Raw genomic sequence first — 23,129 nt, forward strand, 5'->3', positions numbered from 1 at the left:
GGAAGAGCTGCCAGTGCTCTTAACCACTGAGCCATCTCTCCAGCCCCTCTACTTTTTCGCTACTTCAAATAACATATGTAAACACCCTCATGCAGTGTGAATTTTTGCACCTATGAAAGTTTTGCTAGAGAACGTGTCTAAATTTTTTGTATCTTACCCACAAAACACATTTCTAACACATTTTAGAGTCAGAATTCAATAAAAATTAAGTTAGACTTAAATTAGAAAGTAGCCTGGCAGTGGTGGAGAACACCTTTAAATCAGCATTTTGGAGGCAGAGGCCAGTGGATCTCTGTGAGTTCAAGGCCAGCCTGGTCTACAGAGCGAGTTCCAGACAGTCAAGCCTTACACAGAGAAACCCTGTCTCAAAACAAAGCACAGGTTTTGAGAGATGGCTTTGCAGTTAAGATTACTAGCTGTATTTCCAAAGGTCCCCAGTTCAATTCCCAGCAACCACATGGTAGTTTACAACCACCAGTAATGGGATCTGATATCCTCTTCTTGCATATAGGCACCCATGCAGACAAAGCACTCCTACATTAAAAGACAAAAACAAAACAAAAAAATCTACATGTAAATAAAAGTTAAAAAAAAAACACTAAAAAAAGAAAGTAATTTATTCATTAACATGTTAAGGTGTGTGTTTGTTTGTTTTTAGAATATGTATCTCTGTGTGGGTGTGTGTACCTGAATTCAGGTGCCTGTGGGGGCCAGAGGCGTTGTTTTGGCTGGACCTGGAGTTGTAGGCAGCCATGAACCACCTGGCATGCCTTCAGGGAACCTAAGTCAGGTCACTTAACCACTGAGCAAACTCTAACCCAATGTTAACAGTTAACAATTACTTTCTTTTCCTTAAGACAATGTCTCTTGTTGTCCAGGTTAGCCTTGAAGTTGCAATGTAGCTGAGGATGACCTTGAACTCTCTTTTTTCCCTCCATCTTTATTAACTTGGGTATTTCTTATTTACATTTCAATTGTTATTCCCTTTCCCGGTTTCCAGATCAACATCCCCCTAACCCCTCCCCCTCGCCTTCTATATGGGTGTTCCCCTCCCCATCCTCCCCCCACCCCGTTCCTGCCCTCCCCCCTTTGGCAGGACTAAGGGCTTCCCCTTCCACTGGTGCTCTTACTAGGCTATTCATTGCTACCTATGAGGTTGGAGCCCAGGGTCAGTCCATGTAGAGTCTTTGGGTAGTGGCTTAGTCCCTGGAAGCTCTGGTTGGTTGGCATTTTTGTTCATATGAGGTCTCGAGCCCCTTCAAGTTCTTTCAGTCCTTTCTCTGAATCCTTCAACGGGGGTCCTGTTCTCAGTTCGGTGGTTGGCTGCTGGCATTCGCCTATGTTTTTGCCATATTCTGGCTGTGTCTCTCAGGAGAGATCTACATCCAGTTCCTGTCAGCCTGCACTTCTTTGCTTCATCCATCTTATCTAGTTTGGTGGCTGTATATGTATGGGCCACATGTGGGGCAGGCTCTGAATGTGTGTTCCTTCTGCCTCTGTTCTAAACTTTGCCTCCCTATCCCCTCCCAAGAGTGTTCTTGTTCCCCTTTTAAAGAAGGAGTGAAGCATTCACATTCTGATCATCCTTCTTGAGTTTCATGTGTTCTGTGCATTTAGGGTAATTCGAGCATTGACCTTGAGCTCTTGATTCCCCTGCTGGGGTTACAGGTGTGGGCTACCATGGCCAGAAAAAGTGGAATTGTTAAATGTACCCAAAAGGATGTGAATACCACAGTGATTTGATATTCCCCATTATCCTCCAAAGGAGACCCTTCCTTAAAAACCCCCAACTAAAACGAACTGTTAAATGTCCTTAATCACAATGTTCCCATGTGTTAAAAATTCTGAGTTATTTTATTATTATTTTAACGCCTAGGTCTCAACTTTTTTTTTTTTTTTTTTTTTTTTTTTTTTTTTTTTTTCGAGCTGGGGACCCAACCCAGGGCCTGCGCTTCCCTAGGCAAGCGCTCTACCACTGAGCTAAATCCCCAACCCCAGGTCTCAACTTTTAAATGTTGGTCATTATCACTATTATTATATTAGCTTTTTGAGATAGGTTTTGACTATGTAATCCTGACTGATTGGAATTCACTTTGCAGATCATGCGGACTTCAAACTTGTGGGTCTCTGTCTCCAGGATGCTGACATTATAGGCGAGGGTTGCCATACCGAGCTGACAATGTTGGTGATCAGTAAGGCTTTAAATATAGATTATTTGTTATAAGTGAACCTTGTGTATTTCTATAAGGAGTCGAGGCTGGCACCAGATCACCTATCCTTAGTGCTTGCTTTTATTATATAAACACTGGGTAGTAGCATCCCAAACTACATGGAGATGGTGAACGGGATTTGCTTTGCTATGATTCGAACTTTCCAAGTTACTTTCTGTTCATCACTTGATGGCTTTAGTTCCAATGACTGACCAATGGACAGTTTGGATAGGCTCTTTTCAATTAATTTTGTGTGTGTGTGTGTGTGTGTGTGTGTGTGTGTGTGTGTTGCTTTCACAAGAGTTTGTTAGTTAAAAAAACAAAAACAAAAACAAAAAAAAAGCCATTCAGCTTCTCACTACCAATTATCTCCTTAGTTCCCTGCAGGTTTTACATTTCAGAGTTGAGCCTTCTCCCAGAGTCCATGGGGGTTTGTCTCTGGGACTGCTCTCTTCACTCCAGAGTCAAGAGTGTTCACGACGCTTATATATAATACACAGAATTTATATATAACCTATATTTAGACCTCCATATAAATCATCCATACATTACCTGTAACATCTAATTCAATGTAAATGCTACATAAATAGTTGTTATACTCCATCTGGAGAATAGCATTTAGGAACTGTCCATACATATTCAGACTGGAAGTCACTTTTCCTGGGTATATTTGATTCATGCTTTTGGCAAATCCACAGATGCAGAACCCCAGTGTACAGAAGCTCACCGGACATCGTTTCAGCATTCAGATGCGTTTTCTTCTTTACTTTTTTCTTCTTAATTTTCTTCTGTACTGTGAAGGAGGAGATGGAGACATGGAGCTAGGAAAACCACTAGACTGGGTTGTACGAAGATGAAATGTAGGAGCAAGTACCCATGACCATTAAAGAGATAGAATTGACGGCCATGGCGATAAGAGCATGGATTCTCACTGAGGATGCCCCTACTCAGAACTGCTGGGCTGCTGTCTCTGGAGTTTCGTAGAAACTCATTTTTGAGAACATTGTCGTGCTTCTCAAGATCTGGGAACAGTTGCTTTGGAAATCTGTATGTTTAAGTTGTGTGGAACTTTGTTTTTACTTTATGTATGTTTTCCTTGAATGTGTGTATGTGTACGGTGCCCATGGAAGCCAGAAGAGGGCATGTGATGCCCTGGCCTGGAGTTACAGATGTGAGCTGCCATGATGTTCCACTCTGAGCTAGGAACCTAACACAGGTTCTCCAGAAGGGCAGAGAATACTCACTGCTGCGCCACCTCTCTAGCCCCATATCTTTCATTTTGAGCAACCCTGTCACTACTTTATTTAGGTAACTGTTGACTGGTGAGGGACAGCCCTTCAGAGATCTGTGAGACACTTAATTCATTTCTATATTTTGGTTTGTGACAATGCTTTAAAGTCTTTTTCTGTCCTTTGTAGACTGCAAAGCACACAGATGTCTGCTGTACTCTGCAGTCTTGGAGAACTAGGGTCAAGATTTCTTGGCCTAATTTATAATATAGACCCAAGCTAAAGATGCTGTCAAAGGAGATTGGTTTGGGAGCAAAAAATGGTTTTTTGGTTTGCAAATTTCTGGATATAGTTGAAAAGAACAGTACATTTCTAAAATAACATAAAATAAATGTATGTAAATTTTTTCAAAATTAGTATAATGCCTTTTAGCTGGATATGCTGACCAGTAATCCCAGTATAAAGGAAAGAGGACTATGAAACTAAAGCCATTCTGGGCTACATAGCAAGACCCTGTTACAGAAGGATAATAAAAAGATTTAAAAATTTTAATCTGCCAAATTAAAATGATAGGAAAAGTTGATCAGTTAATAGCTAAGTGGACCAGTTAATCCTCAATATTGTAAAATACACAGGACTTTAAATGCAGACAATCTTGTGTCTTACAATCAATAAGACCACAAGAATACATTAATTTTTTTATTAAAGATTTATTTATTTATAAGTACACTGTAGCTGTCTTCAGACACACCAGAAGAGGGCATCAGCTCTCATTACAGATGGTTGTAAGCCACCATGTGGTCATGGGGACTTGAACTCAGGACCTCTGGAAGAGCAGTCAGTGCTCTTAACCACTGAGCCATCTCTCCAGCCCTTGTTGTTCGTTTCTGAGTCAAGGCCTCACTATGAAGTCCTGGCTCTGTCCTAGAACTCACCAAGTAGACCTAGCTGGCCTGGAACTCAAAGATCCACCTGCCTCTGCCCTGCTGAGTGGGCGATGAAAGGTGCCAATATGTACTGATATTTGTACACAATACAAGAACTGTAAAGAATAAAAGTGGGGGGAAAAAGCGATGTGTTTCTGGGGAGAAGGGATGGCGAGTCACTGGAAAGCTAATTTACCCACATGCCTGTAATACTTGAATAAATGCCTTAGTATCGTGAGATATGGGGCATGGGGTGGGACTAAAAGGTAAGTCATAAACATTCATGGCAAAAGGGGGGTAGGGAAACAGGCCGCCACCATCTTAGCCCAGCACAAGCAGGCTTGCTGAAAGCTATCACACTGGGCTTCCTGAGACTGTTCAAAGCTTTGGAACACTGATGGTGGCAGCTCCTGGACTGACTCCTCAGCAGATGGCAGCGCTCCTTTGTTCTCTAGTGAAGCTTGGCATTTTCCTCCTAAAACCTTCCTTTGCATGCACCTTTCTTTTCTCCTCTCTGCAGCCCTCACTCATACGATGGGAAAAAAAAAAAAACAAGACACTTTTCCAACGATTATAGGGACCGAGGCAATTCACATTTTCAGGTTTGATTCTTCCAGGGCCTCATCCTCGAAACTAAGTTCAGGCTTAGCATGGCAGATACACATCTCCCACCTCATCCCCCATACCCTGTGTCCAACTCTGGGGCTGGAATGCCATGAAAAGCCATCTCTAGTCAAATTTCCCCGAGGTAACTCTCTCAGGTTTGTATAAAAGTTGGGCTTTTGCTCGTTTTGTTTTGTTTTTACTAAACTGGTATTTGGAAACTTCCCGTGCTCGCAAGGATCTGTCACTGAGTCTTGTGTCATAGGAGCACGGCAAACCACTGGTGCTAGTGTCTTTGCTTGTACAATGCAGTTGGTAGATGAGGGGGTCCCTGAGATTTCTTCTCTGCCTTCATGCTTATATCACAGAGCAGTCTGCCACTAGGTAGGCAGGAAGGCTATGGAAGGAGGCTGTGGTGCTGTAGAAATACAATTATTTCTAGAGGAAAAGAAAAGCGTTTGGGCTGGAGGGATGGCTCAGTGGTTAAGAGCCCCGACTGCTCTTCCAGAGGTCCTGAGTTCAAATCCCAGCAAGCTCATGGTGGCTCACAACCACCTGTAATGAGATCTGATGCCCTCTTCTGGTGTGTCTGAAGACAGCTACAGTGTACTTATATATAATAGATAGATAAATCTTAAAAAACAAAACAACAAAAAAACTCACCAGCTCACCCAGGTGAGAAACCTATTAAAAAAAAAAAGAAAGAAAATGTTTTGAGCAGAACATTGTTAAGTCATACAAAGAGTGAAAAACCTAGTTGAAGCAGTTGATGGAGAAAAGATGATATTTGGAATAAGACAGAGCATCCTGTAGCACCACGGCATCTTTCCCAGGTATGGCAGTCACTGCACAGAACTTTAGGCTCAAATGCTAGAGACTTCTTAGTGATCTCACTTACTTAAAAATGAAATTAGAGTTGATCTTCCTCCCTGGTTATTTGATATTCTTTTGATAATAAACATTTATATTTATTTTTAGGTTTAATTCTATTGGGATATATATGTATATATGTATATATGTGTGTGTGTATATATATATCTCATTGTTTTTGTGGCAGATATTCCTGGTTATCAACTTCACTATATCTGGAATGAGCTACAATCCTGAATTGGAGGGCACACCTATGATCCAGATCTTGAGGCTGGAAGACACAAGTTTCTGACCTGGATCTTGACATGGAGATCTTGAGGTATAGTGGCCATTGAAAGCTTAGGTCCAGGTAAAGTAGTACATGCCTTTAATTGCAGGAGACTGAGGCAAGGATATCTCTGAGTTCAAGGTCAGCCTGGGACAAAGCAAGTCCCAGATCAAGGCGTGGTGGTACACACCCTACCCAGGTCATACCTTCTGCTGGAGGCCTACATAAGGACATTCATTGGAAGAAGGAAGATTCGCTCTTCTTCACCTGCTTGCACTTACTAGCCAGCACATCTGCTGGAACCTACTTCTACAGAAGAGCAGCTCAAACAACCAGCCTCGAGGGACTGAGAAAAACTACTGGATTCTTGAACTTCCCATTCACAGCTGACCATTGTTGGGTCAGCTGGAATACAGACTGCAAGTCATCGTAATACATTTCCTCAATATAGAGAGATAGTCCATAAGTTCTGTGACTCTAGAGAACCCTGACAAAAGCAAAATAAAAAAATGTATTTATTAAAACAAAATATGGTCAATGTAAGGAGCCTTCTCTGACTGCTGGGCAGTGGTGGCTCATGCCTTCAATCCCAGCAGAGGCAGGCAGATCTCTGACAATCTCTGAGTTTGAGGCCAGCCTGATCTACAGAGTGAGTTCCAGGACAGCCAGGACTACACAGAGAAACCCAGTCTCAAAAAATAAATGAGAGACATCCGTTTCTCTCTGAAACTCTCTCCCTTCCTTTTCAGACTTTCATTTGTTTGCTTAGATATTTTCTGTGTATTTGGATGAAATATTTATCTATGTTTTAATTTTATTTTATTGAATTTTAATGAATAATTTGAGAAATATATTAACCCTGGGGTGAAATTAAGCAACATGTTAAGAAATGATCAGACGAGGAACAAAAGAAAAAACAATTGAAAATATTCACTGGCTAGTCAAATAGTCAACTGATAATTGACGGTTCTTCGATGACAGTAATTCCTGGAAGATTTGAACTGAGAAAAGGTCTTTGGAAAGTTGTTCTTTTAGGAAGAGAATTCTGGTCCTTGCGGAACATGGTCACCAATACCCGTTTCTCCATCCTTTAAATGCTTGTACCCTCTCTGGATGTGGAGGCAGGAGACTCTGTAGTTCAAGATCACAGTCAGCTACAGTGAGTTCAAGGCCAGCCTGGGATATATAAGAATTTGTCTCAAAACCAAATATGAGTTTTTCAAGAAAATACTGGGGCCCAAGAGTGTCTCTTTAGTTTTCAAGAGTCTTAGTGTAATAAATGGCACCAGGGGCGAACGATGTCATATACCCTTGAAATAGATGCCCAGACAGCTGTATAAGGAGTCACCACACCTATGCTCTTTGTGATAGCCAAGTTATGGGCTCAGCTTTGGAGCATCCACATGAAGACAGGGAGGTCCTCAGTCATTTTGGCTCCTCCAGCTGAGTTCTTGGACATGTAGGTGAAACTACCTTGGGCATTCCAAAGCCAGACAAACTCACAGCTGAATAGACCATGTCTGTCCCTTGATCACATCTGTGGGGAAAAGAATTGCCCAGTCATACCTTTCCCTGAGAATTGTGGGCAAACAATGATGGTTGCTTCAAGTCCCTGGATCTTATTGTTGTGAAGCGATAGCTAATTGAATTACCTATCAAGCACCAGTACGGTTAACTTGACTTTGTGTGCTGTGAGGAGGTTGCAACAGCTCAAGGATTCAAGTTCCCAAAGCTGACTCTTCCTAATGAATGTGGACTCTGCTGGCCAGTCATTGCTCTATGCATAAGGCTTAGAACAGAAGGAGTGCATAACGACCCCAAGTGTTTGTTGATTGATTCATTATAAGAATGGCAGTAAGGGCTCCTGTCATCATTAGCTTCATTTAAGCAGATTTGGTCTGTTTTCCTTTCCAAAAGAGTACTTCTTCCTCCAAAGCAGTGGATTATCTAGAAGTTCTGTTGCTCTTGACTTCCTTTCAATGGCACTCCTAAACCCAGACACACGTGGGCTACTCTGAAACATTTAGTTTCTTTTACTAGAAGTGTTAAAACAGCAAACTATATTCCTTAGGGCTACAGTTGGAGTTAAGACCAAAGTAGACGATCCAACAGTCAGAGTGAACAGAAATAAAATTGTTTTGTGGACTGGAGAGATGGCTCAGCGGTTAAGAGCACTGACTGCTCTTCTAGAGGTCCTGAGTTCTATTCCCAGCAACCACATGGTGGCTCACAACCATCTGTAATGGGATCTGATGCCCTCTTCTGGTGTGTCTGATGACAATGACTGCGTGCTTATATAAAATAAATAAATAAATCTTTAAAAAAAAATTGTTTCGTGTCACTTACTGAGTGACAATTTCTGAGTACCGCATGGACACATACAGTAGAGGTCTGGTCTGCTCCAGGACACCCAGTTCAGTCTCTGTTTGTCTGAGCCTAATGATTTCATACAGAATGGCTCTTGAGACAGGAAAGGTGACAGAGTGCCATTTGCAAAAATGTTGGGAAAGGTTCAGGGTCTGGGAAGCTTATATATAGGCATTTGACATTTTCTCTTGGAATACGGTACTCGTATGACTCACAGAGGTGTTTTCTGAGAAAATGCAGGAGCAAACTGTTTAAAAGAACAATCGAGGGGTGGTTGGATGGCCCAGTGGGTAAAGGTGTGTGTCATCAAATCTGATAAGCTGTGTTGGATCTCCAGAAGCTACGGGGTGAAGGCAGAGGACAGACTCTGGTAAGTTGTCCTCTGATATGCACAAATGTGCTGTGACCTGTGCCCACGTGCTGTCATGTGCTTGCACAATCAACAAATACATGTAAATTAAAAGAAAAAACTAAAAAAACCAAAAAAAAAAAAAAAAAAAAAAACAACAGAATAAGAAAGAGGAAAGCCTTCAGAACTGCAAAGAACAGGGCAGTTTAATTTCAAAGCCAAGTATGTTATCTAATCCATTATATCCTATTATCTAGACGAGCATTTTCTAGATAAAAATAGAGATGCTTGCTTAAGAATTAAAGCAAGCTAGACTGAGCTCTCTTGTTGAAGGGTCAGAGATGCGGGAAAGGAGAAAGGCGCTACAGCAGCGGAGTGCTCACATGCAAGATGCTTTTGCACAGAGCCTGTGACAGCACATCAACTATTTATACTATCCACATCCCGTTCTTGGTGTCCCACTTATCAAAGAAACCAAGAGAGAATTTTCTTCGGACATCTTTTGCGTGTAGTAACAATACAGTTCTGGAATCAGCTGTTAGAAACTATAATTAAAGCTGGTTTATCATACTCCCTAATTGTTCTATATAGTCAGTCTCCCTGGAGCTTTGCATAATTCTCCCTTTGTTATAAGCTTCTGTTTCTCCCTAGGGTGTTTTGAATCCAGACAGGTGAGGAAATGAAGAACTTGGAAATCAGTGTATTGCAATCTGTGTGTGTGTGTGTGTGTGTGTGTGTGTGTGTGTGTGTGTGTGTGAATATATATATATATATATATTTTTTTTTTTTTTCTGTTGTTCTCCGTCCTGGCCTATTCACATCCTTTGAGTGGAATAAAGAAGTGAAAAACACCAAAATTTTTTTAAAAAGGTTGCACTGAAACATACTTAATGCTGTGAAAGGAAGTGGAGGGGCTGGAGAGATGGCTCAGCGGTTAAGAGCACAGGCTGCTCTTCTAAGGGTCCTGAGTTCAAATCCCAGCAATCACAATGTGGCTCACAACTATTTGTAATGAAATCCGATGCCCTCTTCTGGTGTCTCTGAAGACAGCTACAGTGTACTTATATATAATAAATAGATAAATCTTAAAAAACAAAACAAAACAAAGGAAGTCGGCATTTGTTTTAGAAACTCCCAACAAGACCTGATGTTGTCAGCTGATGTCAGAGGGGCCACATACCTGCCCACTCTGTGTGTCTGTTCATTCACCATCGGAGAGTAGCTGAGCCTGAAGCACAGAGAAGCAGCTAGCTGGCTTTCAGTTTTCTTCCCTCACTTTGTGGTGCTTATGGGCTGGGGTCATGTTCTAGGACTTCAGTGCTGCAACGTGCATCCCTGTGCTCTACAGTGATGCTCTGGAAACAGAAAGGGATTCTTTTTCCTCCAGCCAGGCATCAGGAAGTGTAGGGATGAACATCTTTTTCTTTAGAGGATGATTTCCAAGCTTCTTAGACACTCAGAGTAAAGTCAGACAAGATGCTTCCAGGGAAGAGGCAAAAGAAGCTTAGTGACAGGGACTCTGGGGACAGGAACATATGCGGGCCATTTCCCCTCTTCAACCTACTTCTCTTGATGGAAATTCATCCTTATTTCCCCCACCAAACAGTAGTAGACACTCTACTGAGCACAATTTAGGTTTTTACTACGTATCTCAGCTAACACTTTGGCATTGGGGATTCTGTGTAAAACAGATCTCCATCTTAGATTAGGCTGTGTGAGTAAAATTTATTTACATCTTTAGAAACCAAATAGAGACCTCTCATCTATTGCTTTGAGATGGCTCTCATTGGTCATCCCTGCAATCTCTCCCTCAACTGAACAGAACCTTGCCCCCAAACAGCCTGCAATAAACATCCAGGCTTTCTTAGTTGGGGCAGCTAATCCTGCAGAGAGCTCTTTAAAGGATGCATCTAAATGCAAGGTTTGCGTAGCTTCAGAGAGCTCTAATAGAACTGTAAATATCCCTGGTTTAATTAGCAGTCCTGCAGTTAGGTAATGGCCCACAGCTCTCTGAGCCAGGCCTCTTGAGGTTTCTAGGCTTCAGGGGCTGCCTGCAACTATGCTGTGGACATAACGAAATTTTCTTTCTCCTATACTTCATAAACCCTCAGCTGGCCTTTCCTAGACACCTACTCGCAATTATTGCAATACCCATGATAGCTGATTATTATTCTCCAAATCTCTAAAATGACCCAGGGCTTCAGCTTAGGTCTCAGGTCAGAAATACTTTAGAACTCAAATTGTCACCCTGAGAACTAAGTCTCCTGGGAAAAGAACAATAAGGAAGAAATCCCTACCTACATCGGAGTTGATGTCATTTTTTCTCCAAGCTCAAGGTGATCGCTTGCTTTGTGGCTGGCTGGTGGGGGAGGAGGGGCTGTGCGCTAGTTATCAGCATTTCTGAACCAGCTCTCTCAACCGCGACAGGTCAGCCAATCCCGGCAGTAAGCTTTTACTTGACAGGTTCGTTCTGGGCTGACAGCCATTGACTAGGTGCTCAGATAAGTCACTTGGCTGAGTCTACGGTAGGTGGGGCGCGCTCACCAGTTCAGGGGCAGTGACTGGAAGTTTGTTGCAACATCGGTAAGCCCAAGCAGCCCGCAGCAACAGGAGATACCCTTTTGCCCCACGAGTACAGATCCAGAAAGGGTTCACCTCATTAAGCGGAGATGCGTCAAACCCCCTAGGGCCCTGCCTTTTCTCCCACGGTTGGGAACGCGCGGTGTGGGCAGATCCAGAGCAGAAGTCTCGTGTCCCGGCCTTCTGGCTAGCTCTATGGGTTACAAGCGAAAGGGAGGAACAGCTTGGGGACTCTCAGCGTCAGCGTTCACAAACCGGCGGCGGCCAGCAGAGAGGGGTGGCGGGGGCACGTGCTTGGATGTGGCTGCTTGTGTAACCAGCTCCCCAGGCGCTTGGCCCCGACAGCGCTCCTGCGGACCGCTCGTGGGTGCTATTCTCCGCTCTGACTCCGAAGAGAGGGGTCCAGCTGCCTACACGGGGCATGGGGTCCCGGAAGATCATCTAATAGAGAAGAGGGGACCAAGCTCCTGCCTCAGGAGCACACAGATAGGGGAATGGGAATTTGGAAAGTTCCCCAACTAGGACCACACGTGACCTCCTCCTGAAAGTAGTTCCGACCGCGGCTCATGTATCCTTCCACCTAGCCTTTGAGCCCTCCCAGGCCTGCTCGCCCCGCCCACTCGCTGGCTGCAGCTTCCGACCGTTCCATACTCCATACCCGGGCTCAGTAACCGGGTCCTCGAACGTGCACGGTCCGACAGGGTCAGAACTTGGCCACCGCGATCCAATTCTGCCGGGTTTTCATAGCGGCCACGAAGGGGGAGGGGCGGCTTATCTCCTTGAAGATGGAGCCTGACTGTGATCCGGTGGACCTACCGCTGCGGGGAGCTGCGGGGCTCTTCGCCGGGAGGTGGAGGGGTGTGTGTGAGGTGCACTCTATTCACGGAGCTCCACTTTGTCTACCCAGGGGTGTCCTTTGGGCCCTGGAAACTCAGGGGCAGATGTCAATGTACACGCCCCGTATGCACAATCATCATGCTTGGCTGGGAGCGTTCATCTTTCGGGCAAATGAACCCAGCTGCCTGGGAAGCAAGAGGCGGGGCAGGGAACCGGAGCCCGATGAGGTGACCCACGCGGGAGACACAATAGGGGGTTGTTCTTTGTGCAAAGACTGACACCTTGAGGACACCGTGGGGGTGAGGTGCGCTGTCTAGGTAAAGACTTGCCGCCGACAAATCCTAGCGAAGCACTGCAATCTGACCACAGCGCAGGGTAGGGCGTGCAAGCCGCTCGGAAGAAACCCAGGGACCTACGCAGGAAGGGTGATCCTGGCCCTGAGGTTCCTAGGGCGCTGACCAATGCGGTCAGCTAGTCCGATCCACCTGTGAGCGGTCAGCGATCCTGCTCCGCGCACCCTCGCTCGGCCACAACCTGCCCTACCCTTTGCCAGGTCTCTGCGCTGAGGCCGAAGCCCGCGCAGCTCCCGGAGCGAGCCGCGGCCACACTGGGCATGCTCCGCGGCGCTCCCCGCCCCTGTCCCGCCGACGCCCCGCCCCTCCCCGCCCCGCCCCTCCCCCGGCTCGGCGCCCGCCTCCCGCCTCCCTCCGGCTTCGGAGGCGCCCGGCTCTCCCGGCAGGGCGGCGGAGGGGGCGGGCTGGCCGGCGCACGGTGATGTGGCGGGACTCTTTGTGCACTGCGGCAGGATATGCGCTTGGGCGTCGGGACGCGGCTGCGCTCAGCTCTCTCCTCTCGGAAGCTGCAGCCATGATGGAAGTTTGAGAGTTGAGCCGCTGTGAGGCCAGGCCCGGCGCAGGCGAGGGAGATGAGAGACGGCGGCGGCCGCGGCCCAGAGCCCCTCTCAGCGCCTGTGAGCAGCCGCGGGGGCAGCGCCCTCGGGGAGCCGGCCGGGCGGCGGCGGCGGCAGCGGCGGCGGGCCTCGCCTCCTCGTCGTCTGTTCTAACCGGGCAGCCTCTGAGCAGCTTCGGAGAGAGACGGTGGAAGCCGTGGGCTCGGGCGGGAGCCGGCGCAGGCTCGGCGGCTGCACCTCCCGCTCCTGGAGCGGGGGGGAGAAGCGGCGGCGGCGGCCGCGGCTCCGGGGAGGGGGTCGGAGTCGCCTGTCACCATTGCCAGGGCTGGGAACGCCGGAGAGTTGCTCTCTCCCCTTCTCCTGCCTCCAACACGGCGGCGGCGGCGGCGGCACGTCCAGGGACCCGGGCCGGTGTTAAGCCTCCCGTCCGCCGCCGCCGCACCCCCCCTGGCCCGGGCTCCGGAGGCCGCCGGAGGAGGCAGCCGCTGCGAGGATTATCCGTCTTCTCCCCATTCCGCTGCCTCGGCTGCCAGGCCTCTGGCTGCTGAGGAGAAGCAGGCCCAGTCGCTGCAACCATCCAGCAGCCGCCGCAGCAGCCATTACCCGGCTGCGGTCCAGGGCCAAGCGGCAGCAGAGCGAGGGGCATCAGCGACCGCCAAGTCCAGAGCCATTTCCATCCTGCAGAAGAAGCCTCGCCACCAGCAGCTTCTGCCATCTCTCTCCTCCTTTTTCTTCAGCCACAGGCTCCCAGACATGACAGCCATCATCAAAGAGATCGTTAGCAGAAACAAAAGGAGATATCAAGAGGATGGATTCGACTTAGACTTGACCTGTATCCATTTCTGCGGCTGTTCCTCTTTGCTTTTCTGTCACTCTGATAACGTGGGAGTAGACGGATGCGAAAATTTTCTGTAGTTGGGGTGACTATAACGTTTAATACTGGTCGCGTTTCTAGATCGTGTATTTTCTGTCTCTTCCAGTGTATTCAACCTAGGGAGTGTTCGGCTAGACGGAACTCATGCCTGCTTGCAAGTGTCAAGGCACGGATTGGTTTCTTGTCGAGCTCTGTGGTCTGTTCTTAAAATCTATTGTCCGTTAATGCAGAGTACTGTACACTGGATTAGCCAGCTCGTCAATCCAGCCTTCTAAATGAACTAAAAAAAAAAATAGACGCTGTGGTGTCGTGCATATTTCGATTAGATCGTGACTTAGGCCCTAGATCTAGGGTATAGATCAGATTAAAATGAAAGTCCGTGCTGCACGTAGGCATATTGCCTCAGAATCTTGCAGTGATTTTTTTTTTTTTTTTTTTAGTTTCCTGGGTTGCATTGGAAGATTTTTCTAAAATGTGACTTGTGGACTGATTTGCATAACTTTATAAGCATAGTCATCTTCAGCCTAGACCGTGCACATTTGAGGGTAGAAGTAGGTTTGTGTGTTTAAACTGAGGTAATTACAACTTTGGAGCTGCATTTAGAAGTTTTGTAGTTTGAAATCAATAGTATTATTGGAGCTTTTAATAGAACTTTGTTAAATTAGACTTTCCTGATTAGGCGTGGGATAGGATATGAAATTTGCATTTCAGTAGTATGTTCCATTCACTTGGCCTTGCCATACATGATAGAATGGAGATGGAGTGGTTTTTGATCCCAGATGATGATGTCTGTGGGAGTTTAGGGATGCTGTGTCTGTATGGCAAATGACTGCAGAGGTTAAACTCAGCTCTCATGTGAAATTTAAGGAGTAGCATGAATTTGCTGTTTTTTTTTTTTTTTTTTTTGTTTCAGGTGCTCTGACCCGTTGACTTATCTGTGGGTTTTACCCTGTTTTGTGTAGAACATCAAATATAATTTAGCCAGCTAATATCCAGACATACTGGCAAGAATGGATCACCATCTCCAGACTGTAGGTATGCTAGCTCTCTGCATACAGTAATTTACTGAGTCAGCTTGTTGAATAAGAGAGAAAACCAAGAATTTTAACGGCGTAGAGTCTAAAAGTTAGGTCTTTGTACTTCAAAAGTTCGTGGTTTAAAGCATTTACCGTTGCAGTTTCAGGTATGGCAGGGGTAGGAAAGAGAGGCCTCCTCTTTTGCAGAGTGGGAAGTATTGACAGAAATTGAGAGGTTTTGGGAGGCTAGTGTGTCAGGTGTGTGAAAACACAAGTTGCAGGTTGAAGAAACTGAGCCTTTAAATGATTGGGCCTTTTGTTACAACCCAAAATTTTGTTATGTGACAAGCATTGAAGTGAACAGTAAGTATTTAGTTAAAATTATGTAATTGTGTAATCAGTAATAAGATATTCTTTGCAAAAGGTATTTCTTAGTTACTATTAGTAGATATTTTCATAAGATAGAAGGACAGCAGCAACTTCTCTATACATGTCCGGCTAATAGCATTATGGGACGCTTTATTTATTTATTGAAGAAAAATTTTCACTTGGAAGAGGTTTGATGGATTGCGTTAGTGGTGTAAAAAGCATAGCTAATTTTGATGGAGTTTTTGTTCTGAAATGAAGATGAAACTCACTGAAGAGCTGGCTTCACAGAGGCTAATTTTCTTTCAAGCTAAAAATACAGTTTGAGAGGAATCTTTAATTTTTGAGTTTGCATTAATTGAGAAAGCTTCACTCAGGGTGAACTTGACCCTTCTGAAAGATAATTGGAGAAAATTCCGAGTTGTCACTTGCTTCAAGGCAGTTTACTGTTGGTACAAATTAATGATAGTAATCTTCATCTAGAAGGAATAGTCAGGTACCTATTTAATTAAAAAAAACCCACATTCAAAGAAAGATCTAGAATGCCTGATAGACTTCTCGAAGCTTCCAAAGTACACTTCTGCTTTGCTTTGCCCTTCCCATAGGACTTCAAGATTATTTTGTAAATTTTTTTTTAGTATGAGAGTGACGTGATTGCAGTTCCTTATTTGATTTCGTAGTGCATGGGCTTCTGCACGTGCAATTTATGTGGCTTAGAAATCCAGACCTGTACTTTTAGTTATGGTATGCATAGAAAGCAGTATCAAATATTGCATCAAATGACTAATAACACTTAATTTCTAGAGCTGTGGTTTGATTGAGCCCAATGTTGATGTGAAAACGAGTCAGTAGGGGAAAAGTCAGTGCTCTTCCGAGAGGGGTACTCATATTAGTTTTGATAAGCCAGAGGGCTTGCTTCCTCATTAGGGTTTTCTGTGTTCGGGGGCAGGGATTAAAATGATCATTGAAGATTCGTGCTGGTCAGTGTTGGCAATGAGGTTGGCCAAGTTAAATTCCATTATGAAAGTAATAATTTGGCTACTTTTATTTGCTGAAGGCAAAATTGAATTACTGTAAGAATTTGTTTGGTTGGATATTATTCTTAACAGTATGGAATGTGAGAAAGCAAGAGTTAATGTCTAAAGGACATGGAAGGTTCAGGCTTCTGGTACAGCTTTTTTTGTTTGGTAGATATACTTTTCAAACACTGATCACAGGAATATTAGTACCTCATAGCGAGAATAGTGATTATTATTAACATTAGCTGTTTTGTTAAAGGCAAGTGATTGTTGCAAGTAATTATGGTTTCCTTTTTAAAAGACTCTACAATCTTTATCTTGCCTTTTTCATAGACATTTGTGTTTCTTTCCTGAAAAACACTACTAGTATAATAAGTTGCAAATATCAGTGGGTCAAAAGGAGTAATTTTCAGTTACGTATAATTCAGTATAAGGAAAGGAAATTTTATTACTGTAATTTTAAAGTTTACACAGCAATAGAGTGATGTAGACTGAGATTCCTTATAAAATATTAAAGATTAAATGATTCAAGTTAAATATGATGATATATAACTTGGTTAATTTTAGACTTACATTTAGAAAGTGGAGATTTGTGGCCTTTAAAATTTTTATTCTAGTAACAGGAGAAAGGCAGATAGTGTATTATAATTTTAGTATGGAACATTATATCTAACTTACAATTACATAAAATTTATAAGTAAGTATTATGAAATAGCTTACCTTCTGGAAATGAATTCAGTTCTTATTTTCAAATGTTACAACATGAGATTTGTCTTTTTTTGCTGTTTGTTTATAGCTTGACAGCATTTAAACAATTTTTAAACCACTTCTAAAATAGTCACTTTGATGACTTGATTAGAAAATTGTGTAGGAAAAAACAGGAAGTTTGAACACTCATTTTAGTAAATACTCAGTTTTCAATATTTTATTTTATGTCTCTGTTTTTAGTAAGCCCCAAAGGTAGTGTCTTTATGTTGATATATATGTAACTTCAGAGTTGGCAAAGATAAGTGTAGAATCCTGAGTGTATAGGTCCGTTTTTCATTTCTGTAGGTCTGTTCCGTCTTAGAAGTATTGTGTTCCACGAGACAGTGTCAGTTATTAATACAGCGTAAGTTTACTTGATCGCATTTTTGTTTTTTCCGTAACAAACTAACGGCTCATAAAACAGAAGCTTCACTGCACAGAGCTGGGGGCTCAGGTTTTGCTCCCTTTTCTTCTCCTTGTAGATAAACTTGATTTTCAGAACCAGCATTAGAGAGTTGGTTTTGTGTTCTGCTCTTTTGAAAAGTTACAGGATTTGTTCCACAGATCATGATTTAGGTATGACACTGGTTATATCAGAAGTAATTTCTGTAAATATTAAGTTTTTTGTAGTTGTTTTGTATCTTAGTCTTGAAATTGCAGTTGCTGTTGGGAGGTACCAGTTATGTTGAATACAGATGAAATAGCTTTATGCTGCTAAGGATTTGCTGATCCTTTTTTAAGGGCCTTGCTATTGTTCTGTAGCTTTCTCGGTTGGGTGCTTAAAAGTGTCTCGATGTGGAATGATGGTTCTCTGGTGCTGAAGGTATTGGCAGAGATGAGATTAGGATCCTGGGTTTGTTGTGCCACCTTCTCATTTTGTGCTCTGCTATGGTTGCAGAAGAGGCTCTGTAGCAGTTTCAGCTTCCAGAATAATAATTTGTACTGGAACAAAAAGCCTGTTTCTTAGGAACATTGTTGTCAGAGTAAACATGTTTAAGGGATGAACTGATTTTTGCCCGGGAAGTCTTAAGTTTGTTCAGAATAGTCAGGCACACTCTTCTGTCCCACCAGTTGGCATTAGGCCATTTGTGGACATCTTTAGAGTACTAGATTTTATGCTTGTTGGTAGTGTTAACTTTGGAGAGATGGGAACTGCAGTTGCACCCACTAATAACCTGTTTGTGTTCAGTGTGGAAAAGTTTGTGAATCTGCCGTGTTTGTGTAATTAGTTATAATCAGAAGCCAGTGCATAATATGAACAGTGACTCTAAGGTAAATACTTGTATTTTCTATGAATATGTAAGTATCAAGTCAACAAACTTACTATTCTGGAAAATGGGTTTTCTCCTTAAAAGAACAGACTAGACTATTTTGGAGGCCATTTTAAAATATGATTGTGTCTTTACATTAAAATATGGTTGGTCTTATCTACACTCTGAAGCTACAATTGTTTATCTTATTTTTAGGCAGACAGGGCGTCTGTGCTATAATCTTGGCCCTGGCACAGAGCTGGATAACTTTGCTATTTAATTTCTCTTAGTTTTACTTTACCTGAAATAAGGGAAGGATAATGGTACCCACCACAAAAGTTTATCTAGTACCAGCGAGGCAGGAGGCCATTGCTAAATCCTAGGTGAGCCTGCACTGACTGCATAGTGAGTTTGAGGCCGACCTATTGTTCTCCACCTGAGTTCCAAGCCAACTAAGTAAGGCTTCAGTGAGACCCTGTCTGATAAAACAGTAATCAAATCTCACGAGTAATCCCTGTACCTTGGTGCTTACCTCATTGTAAACACTTAAGTCATAGCTACTGCGCTTAACAATTTCTGATCAGTCATGTCAATGTTTGCATTTTTGTTTATGGGGTGAGCAGGGTTTGTTTATGAATTTGCTCAGTTTGAGACCTGTCGCCATTTTAATTGACTAAAGCTATTACCTTTTATTTTAAAATAGGGGAATTCTTTTAGGAACTGAAATGTCTGATTTTGCTGTTCACTCATAGAGTTGCTCAAAGCAACATTAATCAGGCTTATCAAAAAGTTTGTTTTCAACTTTTAAGGGAACAGGAAAACGTTCTTAGTTTTCGCATAATAAATTTAAAAACTATCTGTTGTAAGATTACATTTTCTTAGTATTCAATATAGATGAATATAAATAGCATGGCATATTTATAATATATGTGTGTGTATGATACAGTGTATAGGCTTATATGATTTATGATACAGATATGAGTCAGAGTCTCACCACGGAGCCCTGGCTTGTCTGGAACTTGTGGCCATGCTTGGTCAGTATCATAGTTCTTTTTCACAGAGGATATTCCTCACCACTAAGAAATAGGACTTCTAATGCATAACTAAGTCAGTTATGTAAACTCTTACCAGTAAAGGTATATTAGCATTTCCTTTCTGTCCTGCCAGTTCACATTCATTATGGCAGACATGTATATGTGTGTGTATATATGTGTGTGTGTGTGTATTCAATACAATCTGCAGTGAACTAGTATAAGAATTTAAAGTTAGTATTTTTTTTTAACGATTTATTTATTATATATAAGTACACTGTAGCTGTCTTCAGACACACCAGAAGAGAGCATCAGATCCCATTACAGATGGTTGTGAGCCACCATGTGGTTGCTGGGAATTGAACTCAGGACCTCTGGAAGAGCAGTCAGTGCTCTTAACCACTGAGCCATCTCTCCAGCCCTTAAAGTTAGTATTAAACCCCGAATTTTGCCCTCATTTCACACTAGCCAGGATTTTCAGTATAACTAGAACTTGGAAATGGGAAGAGAAAGCTAAAGGGTTTTTTTTTTCTTCCCATACTATATTTTTAAAAATTACTCATTTATTTGGGATTGGGAATGGGAGGAACTGAACAGGGCACAAGTGTGGCGTTCAAAGGACAGCTTTTGGGAGCAGGGGAATGGCAGTCAGGTTGTTAGGGTAGCAGGGAGGGCCTTTTAGTCCACTGAGCTATCTTAGACGCCTACATGCTTTTTTCTTATCAAGGGGAAGGAAGAGAGGAGTAAACTTAAAGCCCACCTACATGATGGACTAGTTCTTCCTGTGTGGGTCTTTCAGATGGTCCATCTTCTTAGGCATGGAGTGCCTTCATTTCCAGGGTTGTCTCTACTTACTTATTTATTGTGAAATGCAGAGCGGATGCTGCTGTAAGTATCAGGACTGTTTTTGTGATTTTTTTTTTTTATAAAATTGAGTTGCATGTCTTGATATCTGAACCTACCACATTGTCTGAACCAGTTTCTGTCTTTCTCTTCTGTCTGTATATCTGTACTCTAAGACAAACACATAGGTGCTGTATCATTAGAGCCCTGCAGGACCACTGACTTTTGTTTCTTTAAGAAATAATAGCATTCATGTAGGTTTTCAGGCTGAAAGTAGACTAGTTTCCCTCCCTCCTCCTCCCCCTCCCTCCCTCCTCCCCTCCCCTCCTTCCTTCCTTCCTTCCTCCCCCCCTCCCCCCTCCCCCCTCCTCCTCCCCCCCCTCCCTCCCCCCCCCCCCTCCCCCCCTCCCCTCTTCCCTCCCCCCCCCCCCCCTCCCCCCCCCCCCCCCCCCCCCCCCCTCCCCCCCCCCCCCCTCCCTCCCTCCCCCCCTCCCTCCCCCCCCCCCCCCTCCCCCCTCCCCCCCTCCCTTCCTTCCCCCCTCCTCCTTTCCCCCCCCCCTCCCTCCCTCCCTCCCTCCCTCACCTCCCTCCCTCTCCCCCTCCCTCTTCCTTCGAGGCAGCCTTGATTTGTATGTTTGCTTTTGAACCTTTGAGTAGGATGCAGTTACTCAAGATTTACATAAGGGTTTGAATTCTGCTCTGAAACAGGTTATCTTTTAATGAGATGTAGTCCTAAAAGTGAATCATAAAATCAATATATGTGTTTTAACATTAGAAGCAAATGTTTGCTTTGAAACAAATGCAGTTTTTTTCCATTAAAATTTTTTCTCTTTAATGAGATTTGTTTTTTGAATATTTGTTAGTTTTAACTAAATAGAATTAAAATTTTTCTTTTACGTTTAGAATGAAGTTTAGGGGAGATATTAAGTTGTCTTTAGGACTCCGTATTACATTATCCCCTATCAAACAAACCTTAGGTGTTATATTCCGTGTGTGATGTGTGTGTTTATAGGCTAGCAGTCAACATTGGTGCCTTCCTCTTTTGTTTGCTGCCTTACTTTTTGAGACAGGGTCTCATTGAACCTGGAGTTTACCAGTTTGTCAAGCCTGTCTTCTGTCTCTGCCCTCTAGTGCTGGGATTACCTTGTCCACACCATATGTGGATATGCACCATTGTACATGGTTTTGACATTGGGTCTGACCTCAGATCTTTGTGCTTGAATAGTAAAGTGCTTCATCCACTGAGCATCCCCTGAGCTCCAATGCTACACTCACTGAGCTAATAGTATTTACAGGTGCATTATATCAATAGACATATAAGACCTAAATAGCCTAACATGCAAAATACATTGTAGACAAGGCCCAGTGATTTAGAAAGGCAGCCTGCTAGAATGCAGAGAACATGGCCTGGAATTAGGCAGGCCCCAGATACAGCCTAGATTCCTGCCCTAGTTTCCATCTTTCTAATGTGAGGTAAAGCTGTGACTTGTAGGTGCTTGTTTTTGTTGATCTGAACTTTTGGTCATGCCTGGAAACATTTTGGTGAGCACGGTCATACCTGAGGTGGCAGAAGGCTCGCTTGTACTTAGTAGGTTGAGGCTGTTATGCTCTCAGACATCTGCAGGCCCTGGGATCTGTTTAATGCTAGAGGAAGTGTCTGATATGTAGGTATAGTACCTTTGCCTTAGACTGTGGACCCAAGGTCAACTGCTGCTGGGTGGTAGAGCAGGGTCCACTAGGTTTCCTGACTATTGTGGGGCTTATGTTTCTTATAAGACCTTTGTCCACTAAAGATATCCCTAATAAGGAAAAGATTATTTGACGAGGTCTCATGTCTTTTAGCCGATTGTGGGAGTTTGAACCACTGCTGAAACGCTGCCCGTATGCGTCACTGTTCTGAAGAGGATCAGGGGGAATGCATGGTGGGTTTGCAGTCGGGTGTTTCGCTCCTTGAAGCGGAGGCAGGAGGATTGTTTTATGTTTGAGGACAGCTTGGGCAACCTCATACTACACCTGGAGTTCTAGGGTCAACTGTGTCTCAATGGGGAGTTGCTTTGCTTGCTAGTGTGGTTAATGTCACTGTTGTCTGATGGCTTCTTTAGTCTTAGTTTTTTGTTTTGTTTTGTTTTTTTTTTTACTCTAAACCTTGTTTCTTTAGATGGGATGAAGTTAAATGTGCTCATGCAAAGGGGTAAATTTCTGACAAGGAATAAGAAAAAATGTGAAATTTTTCCAGACGTGGAGAATGGGGCTGTCTCAACTGAAGTTCCGCGTGCACCGTCACCGCTCTTCCGAGCCGTAAATTGGTTGTTAGCCTGGTTGAACTGAAGTGTTTTACTTACCGAAAAGAAAAGTCGGAATTGCCAGTTGCCGTGAGGCTTCATGTGAGTTTTCATTAGTCCGAAGATGTACAGATACCCAGGCCTGCAGTAAAAAGGACAGTGAATTTCTTGGGGACAGTTTATTTTTAGGGATTACAAGCATAATTATAAGTGTTCTAGGAATAGATTAGTTGCTATGTTTTTTTTTTTCTCTGTTTAATTTTACAATTTTATTTGCTGCTCACTTTACACAGAATAAAATGTCAAGGCCTTCTTTTTTAGTTTCTTAGGAAACTTAAGTACTGATTTAGTTTTGGTTCTTGAAGTTGAGGGCAATGTTTAGGTATACTGATAAATGTTTTGAAACCAACATGACTTGTCATGATAGCTTCATATTCACCAAGAAAAGCAAATAGTTTTCATTGCTGTAATTCAGTTGAATAGATTAACAGTGATTAAGTCTATGAATTAAAAACTCATTTACTTACTAAAGAACCTTCCTTTTTTTATAAA

At 43.4% G+C, this 23,129-nt stretch overlaps 1 protein-coding gene across 1 annotated transcript in view; it reads left to right on the plus strand.

Annotated features, from left to right (window-relative positions):
* Positions 1–13,317: 13,317 nt before the first annotated feature.
* Positions 13,318–23,129, plus strand: part of Pten (phosphatase and tensin homolog) — a gene marked incomplete at its 5' end in the record, with an annotated part of 71,352 nt that continues 61,540 nt past the window's right edge. Inside the window, one exon of the mRNA XM_032891811.1 lies at positions 13,318–13,981. Coding sequence (XP_032747702.1) covers positions 13,318–13,981 — 664 coding nt within the window. The remainder of the gene's footprint in view (positions 13,982–23,129) is intronic.

Source organism: Rattus rattus, chromosome 2, assembly GCF_011064425.1.
Source record: "Rattus rattus isolate New Zealand chromosome 2, Rrattus_CSIRO_v1, whole genome shotgun sequence".
Lineage (NCBI taxonomy): Eukaryota > Metazoa > Chordata > Mammalia > Rodentia > Muridae > Rattus > Rattus rattus.